At 42.4% G+C, this 20,032-nt stretch overlaps 1 protein-coding gene across 4 annotated transcripts in view; it reads left to right on the forward strand.

Annotated features, from left to right (window-relative positions):
• Positions 1-16,966, forward strand: part of ATRX (ATRX chromatin remodeler) — an 86,467-nt gene extending 69,501 nt beyond the window's left edge. For all 4 annotated transcript variants that reach the window (XM_080365397.1, XM_080365398.1, XM_080365399.1 and 1 more), the window contains 7 exons: positions 27-204; positions 1,607-1,801; positions 10,093-10,242; positions 11,396-11,521; positions 12,452-12,547; positions 13,073-13,201; positions 14,020-16,966. In XM_080365397.1, coding sequence (XP_080221523.1) covers positions 27-204; positions 1,607-1,801; positions 10,093-10,242; positions 11,396-11,521; positions 12,452-12,547; positions 13,073-13,201; positions 14,020-14,298 — 1,153 coding nt within the window. In that variant the 3' untranslated portion in view covers positions 14,299-16,966. The remainder of the gene's footprint in view (positions 1-26; positions 205-1,606; positions 1,802-10,092; positions 10,243-11,395; positions 11,522-12,451; positions 12,548-13,072; positions 13,202-14,019) is intronic.
• Positions 16,967-20,032: the final 3,066 nt, after the last annotated feature.

Here is a 20,032-nt window from a genome sequence, read left to right on the forward strand (position 1 = left end):
AATTTTGCAACTTTTCTCTGTTCCAGAGGCCGCTTGTTTATTATATCCACTAAAGCAGGTTCCCTTGGAATTAATCTTGTGGCTGCTAATAGAGTAATCATCTTTGATGCTTCTTGGAACCCATCGTATGACATCCAGAGTATTTTTAGGGTTTACCGCTTTGGGCAAAACAAACCTGTGTTTGTGTACAGGTTTTTGGCTCAGGTAGGTTTCTGTCTGTTATTTTTGTGAATGCTCTGGTCCTGCAATCAAATTTGTGGACTGCAACTGTTTGGACTGTAGCTGCTTGGCCTTGTGGTGGAGTCTGTTGTGGTCCACACGGATCCCGTCATCTTCCAGCCCTCATCTGATAGCAGTATTGGGCCACTGAAAAAGCTCTTGAAGGAAGGATTGTTAAAATAAATAACAACTGAAATTTGCTGTTAAGCCTACCTTGTGTGGCACTTTGTGTAACGTGAATTCTGGAACTCTAGCAATGATTCACGTATCCAGACTCTGAACAATGTTCTCAGCTTTTTTTAATTTGCACACCACTAAAAATTTGTAATTGAATAGACTGCATAAGCATGGTTGTTGTTACGCAGTAGGCTTGCTTGGTGTAGCTGTCTTCTACAGACCCCTGCTCTGTGGGCCCCTGACAGTCCAACTGGAATGAAAATACAGGCAGCTGGAGAATTTTTTATAAAAAGGCATCTAGTCATGATTTGAAAACTTGTATCACAACCTACAGATATTAAAGATGTGTAATAATTCTGATGGTCACTGATTATGCTTTATTCCATTATTTCTGTTAGGAAGTATCTTACTTCATCTAGTCCTTTCAGGTGTTACAGAGTATTCTGAAGACCTTTTCCCAGTAACTGATTAACTCTTGATCAAGTCACTATTTACTTGCCAACTTAAATAGATGACTTTTTGTAACATGGTACTGTCAGACATGGTTTTTTTCTGCAGGCTTTGGTCTATTTTTGTCGTTTTCTATGTGCACTTTTGAACTGTTGATATCCTTTTTAAATTACGATGTTCAGAACAGGCTGTGCTGTTCTCATACTTCTCATAGTCATCATCTTTTTTTTTTTTTTTTTTTAAGTAATTTTCCTTTTTTCATCAAGGGTCTAATTTTTTCTTACACAGCTGTGATGAATTAGCCTTCACTGCTTCCCTTTCCCTCTCCTCTCCACCCCAGTGATAGGGTATCTGTTTTCCTTTTTCCAGGCTGCTCAAAGCAGCAAAATAAAGTACCTGCTGTGGAAATTGCCATTTTTTTTTGGTCATAATCTCACTTTGGGGAATTGAAGTAGAAACTGATCTCTTCGAAACCCTACTGAAATAATACATTTCTTACTCTAGTCAATAGCTAGATGACATCTGCCACACACACAATTCATACTACTTTGTGTTTGCTTCCAGGAGGCTTGGGTTTGGTTTTTTTCTTTTCTCGGGAAACAAAGTGTTTTCAGGTGACTTTGTAGATAGGGGGTCAAAGAAACAAGGGAAATAGAGCACTGTTACGTTGTTATTCTAGCTCTTTTACATATATTAATTTATTTCCTTGTATAACAAGATGGTCCAGTATGTGTATGACAGTGAGTGTCTTGTTTCCTAGGGAACGATGGAAGATAAGATCTATGATCGTCAGGTAACGAAGCAGTCCTTGTCTTTCCGGGTTGTCGACCAACAGCAAGTTGAACGTCATTTTACTATGAATGAACTTACAGAGCTGTACACTTTCGAGCCAGATATGCTGGATGATCCTAATTCAGAAAAGAAAAAGAAGAGAGATACACCAATGTTGCCAAAAGTAAGTTGATGCACATCACTAGGAATTACATGCTATAAAAATAACGTACATCTGTTTAAGAACATAGGGTATGTGATCTTGGAAGGAGAAGAGTGCTGTGTTTTCACTTTAGAGCAGTATTTTCTCACTTCAGATGGAGGTGAATAGCAGGTAACAACAATAAAATACGTCATTAAAATAACGGATTGTGTAATGAGCTGATAACAACTTTCCCTTTAATGTAGTCGACAGAATAAGAAAAAGATCTTAAGTTAAAAGACAGAAGTTTTAGATCTGAATAAACAGAAATACTTTTTCACACAATTTGAGTGAATAGAAGTTTTACTGCAGGAAACTGTGGAAGCCAAGATTCAGATCAGCATCTGAGCAGCTGCTGGTGATAACCTTAGCATTACCTCGATTTGTGATAACAAATCTGTGAGGTGACGCTGTACTTCAGGGTCTGGTTTTTATCTACCTAGGTGAGCCTTCGTAAGAGCCAAATTCATCCATGCTCTCCACTGCCAAGCCTTTTTGGGTTTTAGTTCCTTGTATAACAATTCTTGCAGGGACCGTTAATGGAGAAACAGTAGAAATAGTGGAAAAGTTGTACTAATTTACCATTCAGGTGAGGAAAATCGGACAAGCTAAGATTTTATTATCTATTTTTAGTGTTGCCAGTACTAGTAGAGACATTTTTGTTGACAAGCATTTACACAACTTAGTGAAAATGCTGATACTCTGTACTCTGAGCCAGTATGGAATAGCCATGTCAGACCTTTTCCCAACTTGGTGCTAAATGAACATTCAAGACCTCAATGTTTTTTTTTCACTGAAGCCTGCCTACATGTATTTGTAGGGGATGTGTTGTGTGTAGTAGTGGTTCTTTGTCACTGCTCTACGTAGTAATAGTAGGGACCTGTAAATTTACTAACGGAATTTAAAAATAAAACCCGTAACATATACGGTCAGACAGGAGGAGCCTTCAGGGGAAAGAATAACTGGTTCAGTTATTTCTTCTTTTCCAAGTCAGTTTGTATTTAAGATTGGGCTAAGGTTTTGTAAGGTATTTTATATTCTTTGTGTATGTGGTCTGCTAAAGACTAATTTGTCATTAAGCTGTTGTGCAATTATCTTTGCGTCTTACCAGGTGAATAGCTAGTAAACCGTAACAGGTAAATGTGTGACTCACAGGTAGGTAACGAGTTAAATTTTTGAGTTACTGCTGTGTTTAGGTCATTGTACAGTGTCTGGGTGTGGGCAGGGAGGTTTCCCAGTTTGTAAATCTAGTAATTTCCAAGGAAAAATGGTATGTTTTCCATTCTAGACTATCTGTAGACCACTATAATATAATAAATTGTGGTCAGGCATCGCACTGGCATTCTTAATAGTTAAGCCAGTCTCTGAAACAGTCTATTAGACCACCTACAGTGTCGGTGCAGCTGCCAGGGGGATTTAAGAAGTGTTAGCCCTGTAAGTGTTAGTTGCTGTTACACATGCATTTTAAAACCCTTGAACCAAACTTTAATGACTGTATCTAAGCTCATTTTATTACAGTGTTTCTCACTGTAAGCAGTAAATTGTAGATAACTGAAAATTTTATTTACTTTTTTACTGTGGTGTACATTTTGGCATATTTTTTTTTTACCTCCTAAAACATTTTCCGTTAGGTTGTAATTAATAGTATTGATTTTATCTTTTTATGTTCTTAGTCATTATATAGTGTGTATATATATGTGTATGCTTCCACAGACTCATAGCTAATGCATCACCATTTGCTGCTGCTTATTTTTAAGAAAATTAAAATAGGTCAAAACCCTGTGAAACAATTCAGTATGTTTACTCAAAGTGTTGATCAATCCAATGCAACAATTACATTTTGAAAGTTACTTTGTTTTCTTTTACAATAATAAATCTGTTAATGAATAAAGTATCATGCAAAAGAGGAAGTTCAAACTCGAAACTTTATCGTGGAGTTTTAATTAGCTCCATATTAATTCCCTTCCAACCATCACTGTCAGGTTTCCCAGTTTGTAAATCTAGTAATTTCCAAGGAACAGTGGTATTTTTTCCATTCTAGACTATCTGTAGATCACTATAATATAATAAATTGTGTTTATTTTCTGAATACAAGCTTTTAACCAAGTCCCTGGCTGTAACTAGAGCAAATCTGTGTACTGCAGTGCTCTGGTTTTTCTCGTGGTTTTAGGAAGTGATACTGAATGGAATTTTGTCCTTTTAAAGATGTGCCTCTCGGTACATACTGTGTGCAACTTGTAATCCTTTTTTTTAATTATTATTATTTGTTTGTTAAAAAGACTGTAAATCGTGAGGTAGATTTATCTTATTTTAGCCATCCCTGGATTTATTTGCTGAAAGGAGGGCTTTGCGTTCCAGATAGCCTTGCAGAACATGGGATGGTAGCCACTAACCTCCGAACACTTTTTCCCGTTCTCTGTCCCCCAAATTTATCTCGGTACCGGGAGGAATCATGCTGGCTGTGGCGTTCCCTCAGCTCGCAGCGCTGGGTTGGGGAGCGGCAGTCCGTGTGGCAGCGGTCCATGGCTCCCAGTGCTCGCCCTGGGCTGGCCACGTGGGGTGGCTGCTGGTTTCATGGGCCATTGGTGTGGTTGTGGTGAAAACTTCCTCAGCGTGTTGGGGGGGGTGGGGTAGTATTTCTAGAAATGTTAATAAAAATGACTAGTTGTCATCGTGTAAAGTAGTGCTTGCGATCTGGGCTTTGGGCAGGAGTGCATCTGTCCTGTGGGGCCATCCAGTGTGCCTGAGTGACCAGTTCCCATGAACGAGCCAAGGTGGTTCAGCCAAGGAAGAGCACCAAGCGAGTAGTTACGCGTAGGGTGGTGTCTCTGCTGGTTCGGCATTGACCCACCGTGTCTGGGTGAACGGCGCTTGGCGCTGAGGCAGCGAGCGAACTGTCACAAAGGAATTTGTACAGGAGAACTCGGTTTCATTTGATACTTATGCTCACTACTTTGGTGATCCCGCTTCTCAAAAATGACTTTTGGCTCCATTTATCTTCCCTGGGAAGCTCAGGTGGTTGGGATATTTCCTTTTCATTTTATCCACTACAAGGTTCTTGCTTTGCACCTAACTGAGCTGTTCTGGTAGTTGCAGTGACTCCTTCCTTGATTCCTGTCATCCATTTAATTGAATTGTGGCTCATGCCTTATTTGTAGTACTGTAAGTTTTAACTTTTATTTCCTATTTTGTCTTTTTTTTGATCTGGCCAGTTCTCTAAAATCCTACATAAGCAATCACAAGCGAGTATCAGCTGTAGGAAATCCCATAGTGGTTGTTATGCTCTAAATTGTGCAAGGTTATTCATTCAGAAAGTTAATATTCCTTGTTTCTGTGTGATTGGAGCAGTGATGCGTGATTTAGCTTTATAATTCTAAAACTACTTAACAGTTGAATGAATTTAACAACGCAGCATTTTTCCTAAAACATTGGTTAAAAAGACTACTGATATGCTTATGAAAACTATTTAATGTAACGCCGATTAATTATGCGGCATTTGGAGATGAAAACGTCCTTGAAGATCACGTTGAATGATGCTGGGCTGGTTTGTTGGTGGAAGGTCTGGTACCCCCTGCCCAACTTCTGCAGCCCTCAGCGGGACACAAGGGCCCCCAACACGTCATCGTGTTACTCTTCCGTCACCGAGCTGTGAAGGCTGAGCTGGCCCTTCAGAATCACCGGCAAAGCCAAACAGGCGTTGAGGCTAGCGGAAGGCTTTAGTTCTGCCTTTTACAGGTTTTGTGTATAATTGTCTCTCTGCGTCTTCAGGCCTCTTCTGCATCTTCAAAGCATAGTCTGTTGGACGGTGTTATCGCCGTGTCATTTCCTAGTTGTGTGGATGGGACGGTGAGGGATTACCTCTGTAATCCTTAGCCTGGCTGTGAAATGGACAGTAGAAACAGGTAAATAGACTTAGTGTCACCTGGAGATACAGCGAGGCTCTGCAGGTACCGGGTGCCTGGGATCATGGGGTTGGAAAGACGTTGGAAAATACGCGTGGTCGAATTGACCCCTTCCAAGCGTCTGTTCGAAAGGGAATTCTGAATAGGAATTAGGTGAAATATTTTCCGTCTTTTCTCCAACCATCTATCTGAGCATGAATGTGGAAGAACCTGGAGGGATAATAGGTTTCCTGCTGGATGTCTGCTAAGGCTGAGAGCTGCCGGACTTTGAAGGTTCAAGGCATTAGTGAGTACGGAGCCAGGAGTCACCTGTGTTGAGTAGGGTAGTTTCAGAGTTGAGCATTCTTTGGAAAGTGTATTAAAACTAAGAGCTACAACTTCTTTGATCTAAGAAAAAAAAAGGTTTTAAATTCTTTTGCTTTTAATGGGTTAGGAGAATTCATTCTATATTGTTTTAAAAGTGAGAAGTAAAGCCATTCTGTGAGTGAAGAAACAAGTGCCACTTGCTTTTTAAAAGATAGCCTTGAGAATTTTGTTTCTGCAATAATCCAAGTTTCAATCAAAGACCAGTTTCCTTAGGGAAGTGTTGTTAAGGACGGGGAAGATGTTGAATGTTGCTATTTTATATAAGAAGTCACACAGCAAATGTGTGTACGTAGTTTTCCTGGAAGCTTATCAAAGTTGCGTGTCAAGTTTTAATTTTAGCAGCAGTTTAGAACGAGACCTTCAGGTTGCCGAGAAGTGCTGAGGAGCCAGCGCCTGTGGTTCTCGGGGGGAAAACGCCCGTCGCATACAGCCGTCCCTTCGTAGTGCCATCTGCCCTTACCCCTCTGAAAGGGCTTCTGTGTCTTGAACATTGTAAATACTCGGGTTTAACAGAATGTTTGTATTATGAATGTTGTTCACATGAATTACTAGTTTTAACTTCCACTGCTTGATTTCATTCATCCGCTACCCTTGTCGAGTCGAAAAGGACTACTTCAGGAATTTGGTCCAAAAAAAAAGGTGTGACAGATGTCTTAAGGCTGAGTAATCAGTCAAATTTGCTGTATTTAAGTATAGAAATAATTACTGTATATAGTCCACGAGCTGTATGCAAATGTGATGACTCATTATCTAACACAGAGTAAAGGCGTAAGCAGGTTTTGTTACTATTTCCATAGAGGAGTAGCAATTCAAAAGTAGAGCTGGTGTAAAGTGAGAAAACTCTGTGTGATGTATTGTGATTGTATTTTGGGTTTTACGTTTTACTTTGCTGTGAACTGAACAGCGGACCTGGAGTCCTTTTTTAAAATCAGTGTGGTTTATGACTGGGCTGTTGTTTCGGGATTTTTTTTTTTTTTTAAAACAGGCTCTCCCAGACTCTGAACGGTTGGCTCCCAGAGGGTTGTGTACTGGGTAGACTTGGCTGATACGTAGGTAAAGAGAAAACGTTTATTAGCCACAAGTACCGCTAGTAAGTTAAGCGGTAAGCGCAGTGCTCGCCTTGGCCAGTGCGTACGCCTGTCGGAGCGGTACGTGTGTGGTGGGAGCTGGGCAAAGGCAGAACGGGGGGGCTCTGCGCGTCCCTCGGAGCTGGCACTGTCGCACCCTCTGTTCCTGGCTTATTCTCCCCCAGATCGGCGTGTTCACTGGCTTAGAGTCACAGTCACATTCTCTATGTGAAATAAAAACTTGGCTCAGTTGAGGTCATGTAATGTAGATTGGAAAAGCAGATTAAAGCAATAGTTCAGATTCAGTTGGATATGGTATATAATTATTTTATACTACCTCAGGACATAGCCAGGGCATGTGTTTTACTGTAGTTCCGTACTAGGGGTCAATTTGTGAATTTGGGAAGGCTGTTGATCTCAAAATTGGAAGAATTTGCTGCTTATTTAAATTTATTTTTATTTTTAACCTTGGTTTTAAATGTTCAATTGGTTGAGGAAAACTTGTTTGTAAATTACAGTGTAGCTTACATTCCTTCATGGAAGGTTTCCTTTCCAATACATTTATCTCTCCATAGCATTTAATTTCCATCAGGATTTTAAAAAGACAAACCTTTTTTAAAATTCAAAACCTTTTTTCAGTGTCTTAATTTTCTTCATTCATCACCAGGACTTACCTTAAAGCTTATAAACCAATAGATAATCATTTTTCTATCAACAAGCTAATCAACGAAAAGGAATACTTATTCTGATAATTTTTTTTTGTGTAAGACGAATATTCTTTTAATTGTAAAATTAAACTAAATGGCAGTGCCTTCCATATCCCAGTTTTCAAGCTCCATCATTAAAGTTAACACAAAATGAAGTTTAGACAAGGAAAGCAAATACACAGTTGGATGTAATTTAAGCCACATTTTGAAGACTGTGCTGGCAGAGTGAGTGTGGATTATATTCCAGTATTGTTTTTCAATAATAGTGTTACCATGGAAATTGATGCATATGCATGTCCCGGAACCCTCCACACACTGATATACAGCTATGGTATGCTGAGAGCACTTTAATTGCATTAGCTTACTTCTGTAGTATCCTCTTCTTCACCCACTTCCTCTAGATGTTTGTGTCATACCTGTTACTGCACCCCTTTTCTCTCTCAGCTTTCTCGCCCATCGCCCCAAAACTGCCATTATTTCTTCCTTGTGCCCATTAGCCATGCAGATAGTGCATTGAGGATTTTGTTGAGGAGCTGGGGAAGAAAGCCTCGATTCGAATTTAGAGAGACCAGATATCCAAAGGATGAATCAAAGACTAGTTTATATAATTGGTTAACATAGTTGAGTTCTGAACACACAGAGGAACAAACAACTTTCTGTAGCTGTTGTGACAAAACCACCCATCAGGACTTCCACGTGGTTGCCAGTGGTATTGCAAAAATCTGTTCGTGGATCCGAGCCGTTCTTGCCAGTTATTGTTCTGTCTGGATCGTAAAACATCAGGGTAGGACAGTGTCACCCCTGCCTGTACAAGTGCCTGGCAGGGTCAGGGCATGGTGTGGAATGGGTCTGCAGGTACTTACATAATCCTGCTGCAAAATGTATATTCAGTGTATTCGCGGTCAGTCATTTCAGGAGTGGCCCAAAAATTCAGTGGGATAATGTATTAGGAATGTTAGATTGAATGCCGAGGTATATTGGAGCTTTCTTAATCTGGCAAGCTCATTACTGATACCAGTGCATTCATAAAACCCCACGTTCAATAGTTACCCCTGAAGGGGACTCCTGCCACACAGCACGAGCAGTTCTTAATAGTCTTACAGAGCATGTTTTCCTTCATCCTTTGCAGCATCACCTTTATGTTAACATAGAGGCGTCATCTTTGCAAAACGTGGAGGCTGGAGTGTTGACTCAATAAGAATGAGGACTGCAAAACCATCACTACCTGCCTTGAAATGCCAGCTTTTCACATTGATTTTTCTCTTTTTATTTCACTTTTGAATGGAGATAATGATTTATCATGGTGTGGCATCTGTAGTCCAGACAAAGGGCAGTAGCAACTTCATGTTTTGCTTAGCAGCTAGTTTTGTTTTCCTTTATCTAGTAAATGTTCAATGTGCTGGTAAATCTGCATTTCAAAAAACACTAATAGGATTTCTGTATAATTTTTTGTATTAGAAATCTTGGACTGAACGCTGAGCTACATTGGAGCTTTCTTTTATGTGTGTGTGTATATATGTAAAAAAAATACAGATATATGTATATAAAATGTTAGCGTGCCCGTGAACAGAACCTTCGCAATCATTTGCCGTTATAAAGCACATTGTAAATACTTTGGTTCACCTTCAAAAGCAATTAAGTATTAGGGGTATTGTGGAATATAGAGGTCTGAATTGCAGCCTGCTGATGCAGTGTGGTTCGTAGCAGTGATTTCACCTTCTGGACTCCAGGTGGGTGCAGGGCTGTTTATCTTGACGTTGTATCTTAGCAGTTTGAAGAAAGCAGCCTCTCCTGTTGAATGCTGATGGACAGTTGATGGACTAAAGTACTGCTTAGTGGTTTATATCCAGTAGAGGTGCTCTTTGTATATTATAAGTGCAGATTATTGATAGGTCCTCTCAGGTATCCAGCCTGAGCAAAGGAAAACTCATTGAGCACATTCCATTCTTTTTGGGTTCTTAAACTGCATTTATTATTGTGGAATCTGAGTGCATTCCTGTGGTTCATTAAGTGATTGGACTGTCATCTCTGTAACAGATTGTTAATCCATTACCCTCCCTCTGAGGAAAATTGTGCTATTACATTATTTTTTTTAATTTTCTTTTGCTGTGAGGAGCTCTGAGCTGCGATTTGTGAAATTGGGTCAAAGCAGTAAGTTAGGCATGCACAAGGAAGAAATACAGTAGAGCTCCAGAGTGACTTCTCATTTTATTGTCTCTTCATTTGAACAGGATACAATTCTGGCAGAATTGCTGCAAATCCATAAAGAGTATATAGTTGGGTATCATGAACATGATTCACTCTTGGACCATAAGGAGGAAGAGGAGCTCACTGAAGAAGAAAGGAAGGCAGCATGGGCAGAGTATGAAGCAGAAAAGAAGGTAAAGCTAGCTGATCAGGTTTACACATATGAAAATAACCTTTCCAGATTTAGGTGCCACTCACCTTTTTAAGTTTGTTTTGGGGAAATCGGTTTTCTTATTGGCCAAGAAATTGATATGTAAATTGTAACATAGGACAAATGGAGATACCATGTCTTGTTCGCTCTTTCAGTGCTGGTCTTTTGTGTGTCTTTTCTTTGTTACTTCCATTTAAAAATTATTTTCCCCTTTACACACACATTTTTTTTCTATTACATATTAAAACTCAACTGGTGTCCTCTGTAATACTTCTCTTTTACCATTGGAGGGAAATCTCTAGCTCCATTAAAGGTATACATTGGATTTCAGAATCTTTTGCCATGATCCCCCATATAAACATCTGCTGGAAAGGACCTGAGAGCTTGCTTCCCCCCCGCCCCCTCTTACTCCCTGTGTCTTGTTTATTTGATATTTAAGCAGGTGGTGGAATGAAGAAAATTGTAAATTGGGTACAGGTTTGGGATATTTTTATTGTAAAAGGAGTATGATAACTTGTAACTGGAGACTAATAGCAGAAAATTCCGGGGAGGACGAGGATCTGATCAGTAAGCTGAAAGCACAAAAAGTGAACGTATAAATGGCCACTGACCATCTTGAGTGAACAAATGACAAGCGAAGTATGGAGTATTGGGAAAAGAAATTGGAAGATAGAGTACATTACACCCTGAAATTGTCCTGTGAGAAATCTGTATGGGAGATGAGCTTTATATTCCTGCTAATAAACTACGCATTTCCCTCTCCAAAATCTGATTACAGTCAGGTCAAACTCAACGTTCAGTAGTGGGCTTGAAATACTAAAAAAAAAAATGCATCTTAAACAACCTAAGATACACTAGTAAGTCTTGGTCATTCATTTTCCTTAGTATGTGCAACAATTTTAAGCTAAATTCCTGTATTACTCCAGACTAGAATTTTTGTTCCTCTGTGATTAGAATGTCCTTCTGAATTGAGGTCTGGAAAGGGTCTTTGTTTCACTGAGAGGGGTTCGCACAGCGTACGGGGCTTGTAGCCTCCTCCAAGGGCTGGTTGTCTGCCTGTGGTATTTCATGGGCTATTATAGAAGACCATGAATTATCAGAGTTACTAAAATACAAGCGCATTTTGTGTTTTTAAGGGCTTGACTATGCGTTTCAACATGCCAGCTGGGACCAATATGCTTCCCACAAATTTCAACTCTCAAACACCATATATTCCTTTCAATGTGGGTGCTCTGTCAGCAATGAGTAACCAACAGCTGGAGGTGAGTAGGAGTCCCAGGTATTGTAACATGTCTGTGTGCCGTAAGCGTGTGTGGGTTTTTATGTCACAAATAATGGGTAGTGTTGTTCTTAAATATCTTGATATGTAATTGTATCCTGTTTCTAATAGGGTATTTTTTGGTGTGTGTAGCTATATTGACATCTGCCTTGTACGCATATAAACCGATTCCTGTGTAGTAGCTCGGGATCCTGGAGGGTGAAGCGCATTCTTTGCAGACATTAATTACCATACCTAGCTTTCTGCCTCCTGTCCAAGAAGGAATGGGAGAGACGAACACGTGCTGTGTTCCTCAGTTACCTCGGGTCCTGGTTTGCCACCTTGGCTGAAGTTGCTGAGGGCATTTCTTCCTCACGAGATGCTAGCTGTAAACTGCAGGAGCTGACGCACAGTTGTCTTACGGTACCTGCCAATGTCTGGTGAGGAGTCTGCACTAAAGAATGTAACACCTCTAGTAAAGCGTGCAGGCCAGGGGGCCCTGTGCTGAGTGTGCCTGAGGAATAATGCACAATAAATGCCAGTGCTAGGCTAAAATAGATAATGTAGCCTAATAGATAATATTTTGAGCACACAGAATGAATTGAAACCGTGACATCATCAAAGTCAGTATCGCAGAAAATTTGCCTGGGTAGGAATATAGCACTCCTGTGATGATCTGAAAACCTTTGGCTACAAAAATAGGGGATTTAAATACTGTCCGTTGTACAGATTGGCAGATTTATACCTGCTGTTCAATCAATGTATGCTGAAATCCAGTTGCGTGAAAGCTTAGGCTTATTGACTTGTGCAAATAGAGAAGAGTAATTAAGGTCTAGGTACGCAAGGCAAAGATGAAGAAAACTTAGAGAAGGTTGGCAAGGAAATGTGTTCTTTGTATCTGTTCTTTACAATTATTTTTTTGGTGTTTTCTCAGGACCTCATTAATCAAGGAAGAGAGAAAGTTGTGGAAGCAACCAATAGTGTAAATGCAGCAAGAATTCAGCCCCTTGAAGACATTATTTCAACCATAGTGAGTAAAATGGGTAACTAGGTTTAGATCAGGAGATGGGAAAATGTTAAATGTATCAGGCAAAGAAATTACTGTTACGTATGGTCATTCAGCTAATTAACTGCTTTATTAAATAATATAATTTCCAGTTTGATGTTTATTCCTGCCACTTGTAGTTACCCTTAATGGTGTCTAGATATTATGGACCTTGGAGGACTGGCAGTTTAGATCTGTAATTAGAAAATGCCAATTTTTCTACAAATAAGAATAATTATACAGAGATGAGACATATTTCCTGTATCTTATCCTTACCTGTCTGTCGTGGTCTGCCACATTTCTCACTTGCTCCCAGTAATCTAGAGGTATATCACCTTAACGAGCAGTTAGAAGAACTAGTAACTCATAGTTCCGATTCTGGTGAAGTATAATTTTGCATTTTGAGAAACCGGGCTGTGTGTTTAACTCTAGATGCACCTCTGTTACCATTACGCTTTTGTTAAAATGACTAGTGCCAAGAAGGTTTTGGTTTTGTTTTTTTCTTTTCAGTGGAAAGAAAATGCGACACTCACAGAGAGCCAAGTGCAGGCCCTGGCACTGAGCAGACAGGCGAGCCAGGAGCTTGATGTCAAGCGCCGAGAAGCCATCTATAACGACGTCCTTACCAAGCAACAGATGGTAAAATAGCTACTGTTTATTTGATCAACTGTCCATGTTTGAACTGGGACGCTGAGTATGGATGTGCCTGTGTGTGTTCAGGAGCTGGAGTATGTGTGTGGGTACAGGGGTGGTGCTGACAGAACGTGTGTTGCAGTGGGTTGGGGGTTGCTGGCACTGTGCAGTGGTGTACGTGGTGTCACATCCGGAGGTGGTGACCTCTGCAGCGTGTTGGGTTGCGTTGCTCAGCCTCATCGAAGGAGACTCCTTGAGAAGTTCATTTAAAAAAAGAAAAATAGCGGATTTTTCTGTAGAAGCAGTTTGCTTGAAGGTCGTGAGGCCTTCGAGAGAAACCTGATTCCCAGAGCTCAGGAAGGAACTTAGGGAGCACTCATCTTAGAAAGCGTCGGTAATGGTTTTTTAGCTTAGAATTACTTCGCAAAATCCAAAAGTTGCCCAGATGGTGTCAATGGGAAGAGCCTTCTCTAAGGCAAACAAACATTTAATGACAGTCCTCATGCAGGGCTTTCCAAGGGAAGGTAAATGGTACCTGACACATAATGTTGTAACTTACACCTGGGAATCATTCGTAGTATTGCTGTAGCAACTTATATAAACGCTGCATGCGATACAATAGGCAAGTCATTAAGAGAACTTAGCCCTAAATGGTGTTACTAAATGGTTTCTACAGTAATCAGCTTGTGAATACCAGCACATTAGTGATGGTGATAACAATGGTGCTTTTTTCCTTCAGCCATGCTATCCCTAACAAATTGATTTTAACTCTGAACTTGATACACGGGTCACGCTCTTACAACAGCTTTACTTTCCCTTCACAGTTAATCAGTTGTGTTCAGAGGATACTTATGAACAGAAGACTACAGCAGCAGTACAATCAGCAACAACAGCAGCAGATGTCTTACCAGCAAGCAGCAATGAGTCATCTCATGATGCCAAAGCCACCAAATTTAATCATGAATCCTTCCAACTACCAACAGGTAGATATGAGAGGAATGTATCAGTCTGTGTCTGGTGGTATGCAGCCACCACCGTTACAACGAGCACCACCCCCAATGAGAGGCAAAAGTCCAGGGCCTTCCCAAGGGAAATCAATGTGATTTTGCACTAAAAGCCTAAAGGATTGTTAAAATCAGAGAAAGAACTTTTATTTTTTTAGGAATCAATGGCTTAACAGAACTCAACTGTAAAAAAAAAAAAAAAAAAGAAAAAGTTTGGTTGGTCCCCTTAAATGCCATGTTCCATATTAGTGTTTCAGCTTTGTTTAAATAGGACATAATGTTTTCCCTGTTGTCAGTGATGTTGCCTAGAATCTTCTTACATATGTTGAGTACAGGAGATAACAAGTTGTTTTCAGTGAAAACAAGTCCTCCCGTAACAGTAGCATCTCCACAGGTTTCCTGTCTAAACTCCTATGCTTGCTTTTAGTAGCTGCAAAGCTGTCAACAGATTTGAGAAGCTTAGGAAGGACTGCAGGTCCGTATGCTTCAGTATACCATATGTCACTTGTAAACAGCTGAGTTCTTGATTAGAGTTGATTCCTCAAATTATGGAATACTTTTCTGCTTACCCATTTCTTTATATTAGTGTGAATATTATAACAGGAGTAGTCTAGTTTCCTTTTGACTGAGGTCTGGACTCGTACTATATCATCTACGCTGAATGAAACAGGAACTGAAAATGCTCTTTGAAACAGAATTGAGTGCAATATTCTTAAATACTACTGCTCTGAAATTTTCGAGTCGTGCAGTTACATAGAAACTGTATACAGCCTTAAATAGCGACTTGGGGAAAGGTGACTGATTTTCCCTAGTCTTCTGCCATTTTTTATTTTCAGTTTTATGTGATGGAATAACAAATGGTGATCTTAGAGTTGGCGACGTTTTTCCTTCACGCTGATTTACTCTGTGCGGAGTCCAATACAAAGCACATTTCTTTTAACTCCTTAATGCTGGTGCTACTGTCTTTTCCCATTGCCGGCAATGGGAGACGGGCCAAGAAAACTAAATTCCTGGTATTTTGGGGGTTAAAATAGGGATGGTGGCCAGGGTCAAACCCTGTTATATGAACAACTTTAAAATGGCAGAACCATTGCCCATTTAAAATCGATACAAAGAAAGTGCTGTGGCAACTTCCAGAGCTGCCAGAACAGTGAAATAACTTTCCCTCTTGTTCGGTAAGAGTTTTGGTTATGCACTCCTCCCTGTTCCCTTTCATTTGTGTGAAAACGTAATTTAGTACATGAAGAGCTTCATTATTTTTTTTCTTTTTTTTTGGTTCTGTTTTGGGGTTTTTTTCAATCTAGACTGGAGGTGAATTTCTGGTTTATTATATATCATTAGCACTCTTCATCCACACTTTTTGTGCTTGTAAAGATCTAATTAAATACAAATAGGGCCTTTCTTTGAATATAGTTTGGTTGATTCTTCCCCCTGAAAAAAGTTTATAACCTGGGGGTAAAAGTAAGCGACAAGAACATCAGAGGCAATGGTGTATGGACTACGGAGAGCTCTGGAGAAATGATCGGATGGAAGCTTTTGCTCCAGATACTGCTGGACTCTTCTGACTTGCTGACACGAACTAAAATTGTTCTGGTTTCTGGAAAGTTTCTTGCAGGAGTTTGAGTTCTTGCCCTGAATGGACAAGTGGTTTTTGCATATGAACATGCAAATCTTGCGCGACATTTCATTTTGTGACTGAAACTTGGTTTGTGATCTGAACAGAGTTTGTTTGATCTGTTGCAAAACCAGCTAACACGTTGCTGTCTTGGACTCTTTTATTACAAGATACCACAAAAGAACCTCAGTATGTTCTAGTGCTTTGCCAGCTCTGCAATTAAATTTAATTTGGGGCCGGGGGGAGCAAAGAGAGAGGTATTCACACTAGAAGAAACAAAATGTGAGACTTTGAGACAAACATTTGAAGGCAAATGTACTCTGGGCAACTCTCACCAATATTCCTACGTGTCATGAATAAGAAAAATACTTTCTACCAAACCTGGGAATGTTCAGTGGAGTTTTACAGTAACTCAAAGACTTAAATGTGGAAGTTTTAGGCAACATTTAAAGGCACATTTTTTTTCATTCTGGACAAACTACGGATAACAGAAGACTAACACAGAAGAAGAAATCAGAGATAAGCATTGAAATAAAACTTGGACCACTTTGCATACATGTTTCTCACTTGACATTTTAGCTGCATAACAATGTGCTTTGAGTATAACATCAAGCTTTAACAAATATTTAAAGACAGAACATAAATCAGTAAGATAATAAAAGGCTCATTTTTATATTTGTTTTAGATGTTTTAACTAGATAAAATGGCTTAAGATGACGAATAAAAATGTTGCTTGTAATACAGTTTTGCCTGCTAAATTCTCCACATTTTGTAACCTGTTTATTCCTTTTGATGTAAAGCGTTTTTGCTTAGTATTGTGATATTGTATATGTTTTGTCCCAGTTGTATAGTAATGTTTCAGTCCATCAACCAGCTTTGGCTGCTGAAATCATACAGCTGTGAAGACTTGCCTTTGTTTCTATTAGATGGCTTTTCAGTTCTGTATTAAATATCTTAAGTACTATAGAAAAGGTGTTCCCTCTTCCTATAAGGCTGTTTTGTAATATATATTAGGACTGGAAATGTGTTTTTAAAGAGAAGAAGCATTCAAGTATGACGATATACTATCTGTGTTTTCACCATTCAAAGTGCTGTTTAGTAGTTGAAACTTAAACTATTTAATATCTCATTTAATAAAGTGACCAAAATACATCAACGTGCCTTGTGCTGCATTGACAAAAGAGCATTAACTGTGCAGGACACGGGCTGAGAACGTGTCTTTCGAGTGCTGCGCTGTGAGTTGAAGCGCTCTTTACCTGTTACTGGACGTAGCCGTTAATTCCATTTAGCGAAAACAGTTGCAGTCCAGGTTTTTGAGTTCTGTGAGTGAGTAGTAGCTCCTGCAGCCAGCCTGCCTGCTAAAAACGGAGGGTGAGTTGTCACCCGGCACTGAGAAGTTGTTTAAAATGGAGAGTGAGTTGCTGCCCGGCAGTGAGAAGTTGTTTAGAGTGAGGTGGAGTTCTACTTGGTCAAATTAGAATAACCTACTTGCATAGTTCAGCCTCGTAGTTATTCTTCTCCCTTTCTTAGTTAGTAGATCCCACCTGATGGGCAAAACCTCCTTTCCTACGCCAAAAAAAGAAAAGACAATTGTGTTTTCAGTCTGCCCCCTATGCTCGTTCCCTGGACTTGGAGCTTTCCTGGGGGCTCCTGGCCAGTGCTGCAGCCAGGCGGCTGCCCCGGCCGGCTTGTGGGAATTGTGTCTGGTGTGAGAATTGTCACATTGTGCTGCAAGGGGCAGCGTGGGCGACGTGGTTTTAAATACCCGTGTGACTTTTGACTTGATGAAAACCTTGGGCAGAGGGCAGGGGAGGCTGGTGGCGGAGGCTCGTGCTGGCTGTGCCTGTTGCAGCGGGGAGCGCCCCGGGCTGTGCCCCGCGTGGCGCCGGCTGGAGGCTGCTCTGGTGCTGAGCAGCGACCTTCTGGTGTGGGGGTGCTGAGAGCTTACCCTGGGGGGGGCTGCCTTAAAGCAGAACCCCTCTGAGCAGGGTAAATAAGAGTAAATCCATCAGTTCAAGCAAAAAGAGTTTGAGAGTTCGATAAATTTTCAGTATTGATGGGCAGACGAATATCCCAAGTATTCCCAGCTGGAGATGTTTGGAAAAATGCCAGTGTTGCAGCATCGGCCACGTAACTTCCCTTCCCAGACCCGCTCAGGTGCTGGAACAATCCCTGTGCTGTGGAACCTGCCCCGGACACCCCTAGTGCTGAGCACCCACGGGACACCACCGAGCGCGCCCTCGGAGAGCCACGCTGCGGCAAGAGGCCGGGTGAGCTGCGGCCTCCAAGGTGCTGCAGGGCCGGGAGCCGCCTACAGCCATTGCCCTGGTGGCCGCGGACCGGGCGCGCTGTGCCAAGGGCCTGGAGTTGCTCCTGCTCCTGCTCCTGCCATTTCTCACCCGGCCCCAGCGCCGGCAGCTGCTCTGCCCGGCGGGGAGGTGGTGACGGCAGGAGGGTGTTGGGGAGGGGCTGAGGCCTGGCACGAGAGGCTGCCCTGGGGGGGCGGGGGGCTGGGGTCACCCCTTGGGGCTGTGCGCGGCCACTTGCGCCGTCTGGTCTCCGACGCCACCTTGGCTTCGTGTTTAATGACTGGTGCGTGCAAGAACTATCGGCGGCGTGGAACGCATCACCAATAGCTGGGGCGATACCCAAAGCGGCATCCTGTGACACAGCTACATTTGTAACTCAGTTGCACAAACCATTTCTCTCATTTCCCCGCATTCTTGTTGACGCCTGTTAGCAGCAGCGCAGGGGACGCTGCGTCTCGCGCGGTGACCAGCCCAGCTCAGCACGGGCATCCCAGTGCTGAACACTTGCTGGTGCGGTGAAGGAAGAGCCTGAGCCGCCTTGGCGGAGTTGGCTTTGCAGATGCCTTTCTCAGACTTGGCCAGCACAGATGTGAGATTCCATCCTTGGTAATTTCCAGTAGGAGAATTTAACATCTCCAAAGCAGTTACATGGCTTTGGGGGGGGAAAAAAAAAAAGTCTTATGATCCCTATGGCATGACTTGGTCCTCTTGGTTTATCATCTTTTGCGATTCCATGTCATGCTGCCGACTTGGCTGCTGGCAGCAGGTGGCTCAGGGGCTGCGGGCCGTGCATGTTGCTTCTCCCCTCCTGCAGCCTGTTCTGTCTTTACCTGAAAAGCAGCATCAGGAGCTGCGTTTGTACAGCGTCAGCCCCAGAAAGCACCTTCCCCGCAGTGCTGCCGGCTGCGTCCCTGCTCCATCCCAGGGCTGAGCTCTGTCCTGTGCCTCACACTGTGCCTCCACCTCCGCCAGCTGCCCGGGGTGCCCACAGCACCAGGGGAGGCAGCGCATCGCACCTGTGTTGCCCACTTGCTCGCGGATTACTTTCAGCGCAGGTGCTCGCTATGTTGTCTGCCATCCAAGCGCAAGGCCTTGGCGCTGCTTCGTCCTCCGAAGAGCAGAGAAATAATTGACTCGCAGCTGCTCGTTAATAATGACACCGAGATACCAGGTAACCCCAGTAACACCCTCGGTGTGTTCTATGTCCTGTGGCTTAGAGGGAGCGCCCAGTAACCTCACTGTATTTCCTCACAGCACCTCAGGCACTGCAAAGCTTTCGGGATTGAGCTGAAGCCGGACCCTGCCCTGCAGCCCGCTCCCTGCGCCAGGACAGTCGGTGGTTCAGCCAAACCCCTGAGTATGAGTTGACTCCAACGTGGGGTTGTGGGAGAGGACATCGCCCTTTAGATGAGGCACCCAGCGTCATCTAACACCAGCGCTGTCCCACTGGGCGCGGGTGCCTTTGTCTCACCGTCAGCAAGCCTTTCAGCCCTTCTTCGGGGACGCTCCCCCCCTGGGGTGCCCTTTCGGGAATGTCTCAGCCACTGTCCGGCAGCTGCGATGTGTCTCTCTGCGATGGACCTACTGCCAGGCGGGGCAGCACCTCACCAGACAGGCACCTTCTCTGCCTTTCAGTGCCGAGTTTCTGGATTCCCTCCATAGTTCTGGGCTTCCATCATGTTCTCCAGGGAAGGGAAGTCTCTGAAGCCTCTGCTCCTTTCCCCGCATGGAGAAAGGAGCCCTGAGCCACACGTCCCGCTCAGGAGGGCTCCCCGCAGGCAGTGGGGTCTCTGCAGGGATGTCCTTGAGGCCACCTGTGCATTGCCACTTGTAGGTTTGTCTCCTTGGTCCCGTCTGTGACCATCCCCGTGTGTCGGACCACGTGCCAAAGCTGGGGAGCTGGGCTTTT

Source organism: Falco punctatus, assembly GCF_963210335.1.
Source record: "Falco punctatus genome assembly, chromosome: 15".
In the NCBI taxonomy this organism is placed as follows: domain Eukaryota; kingdom Metazoa; phylum Chordata; class Aves; order Falconiformes; family Falconidae; genus Falco; species Falco punctatus.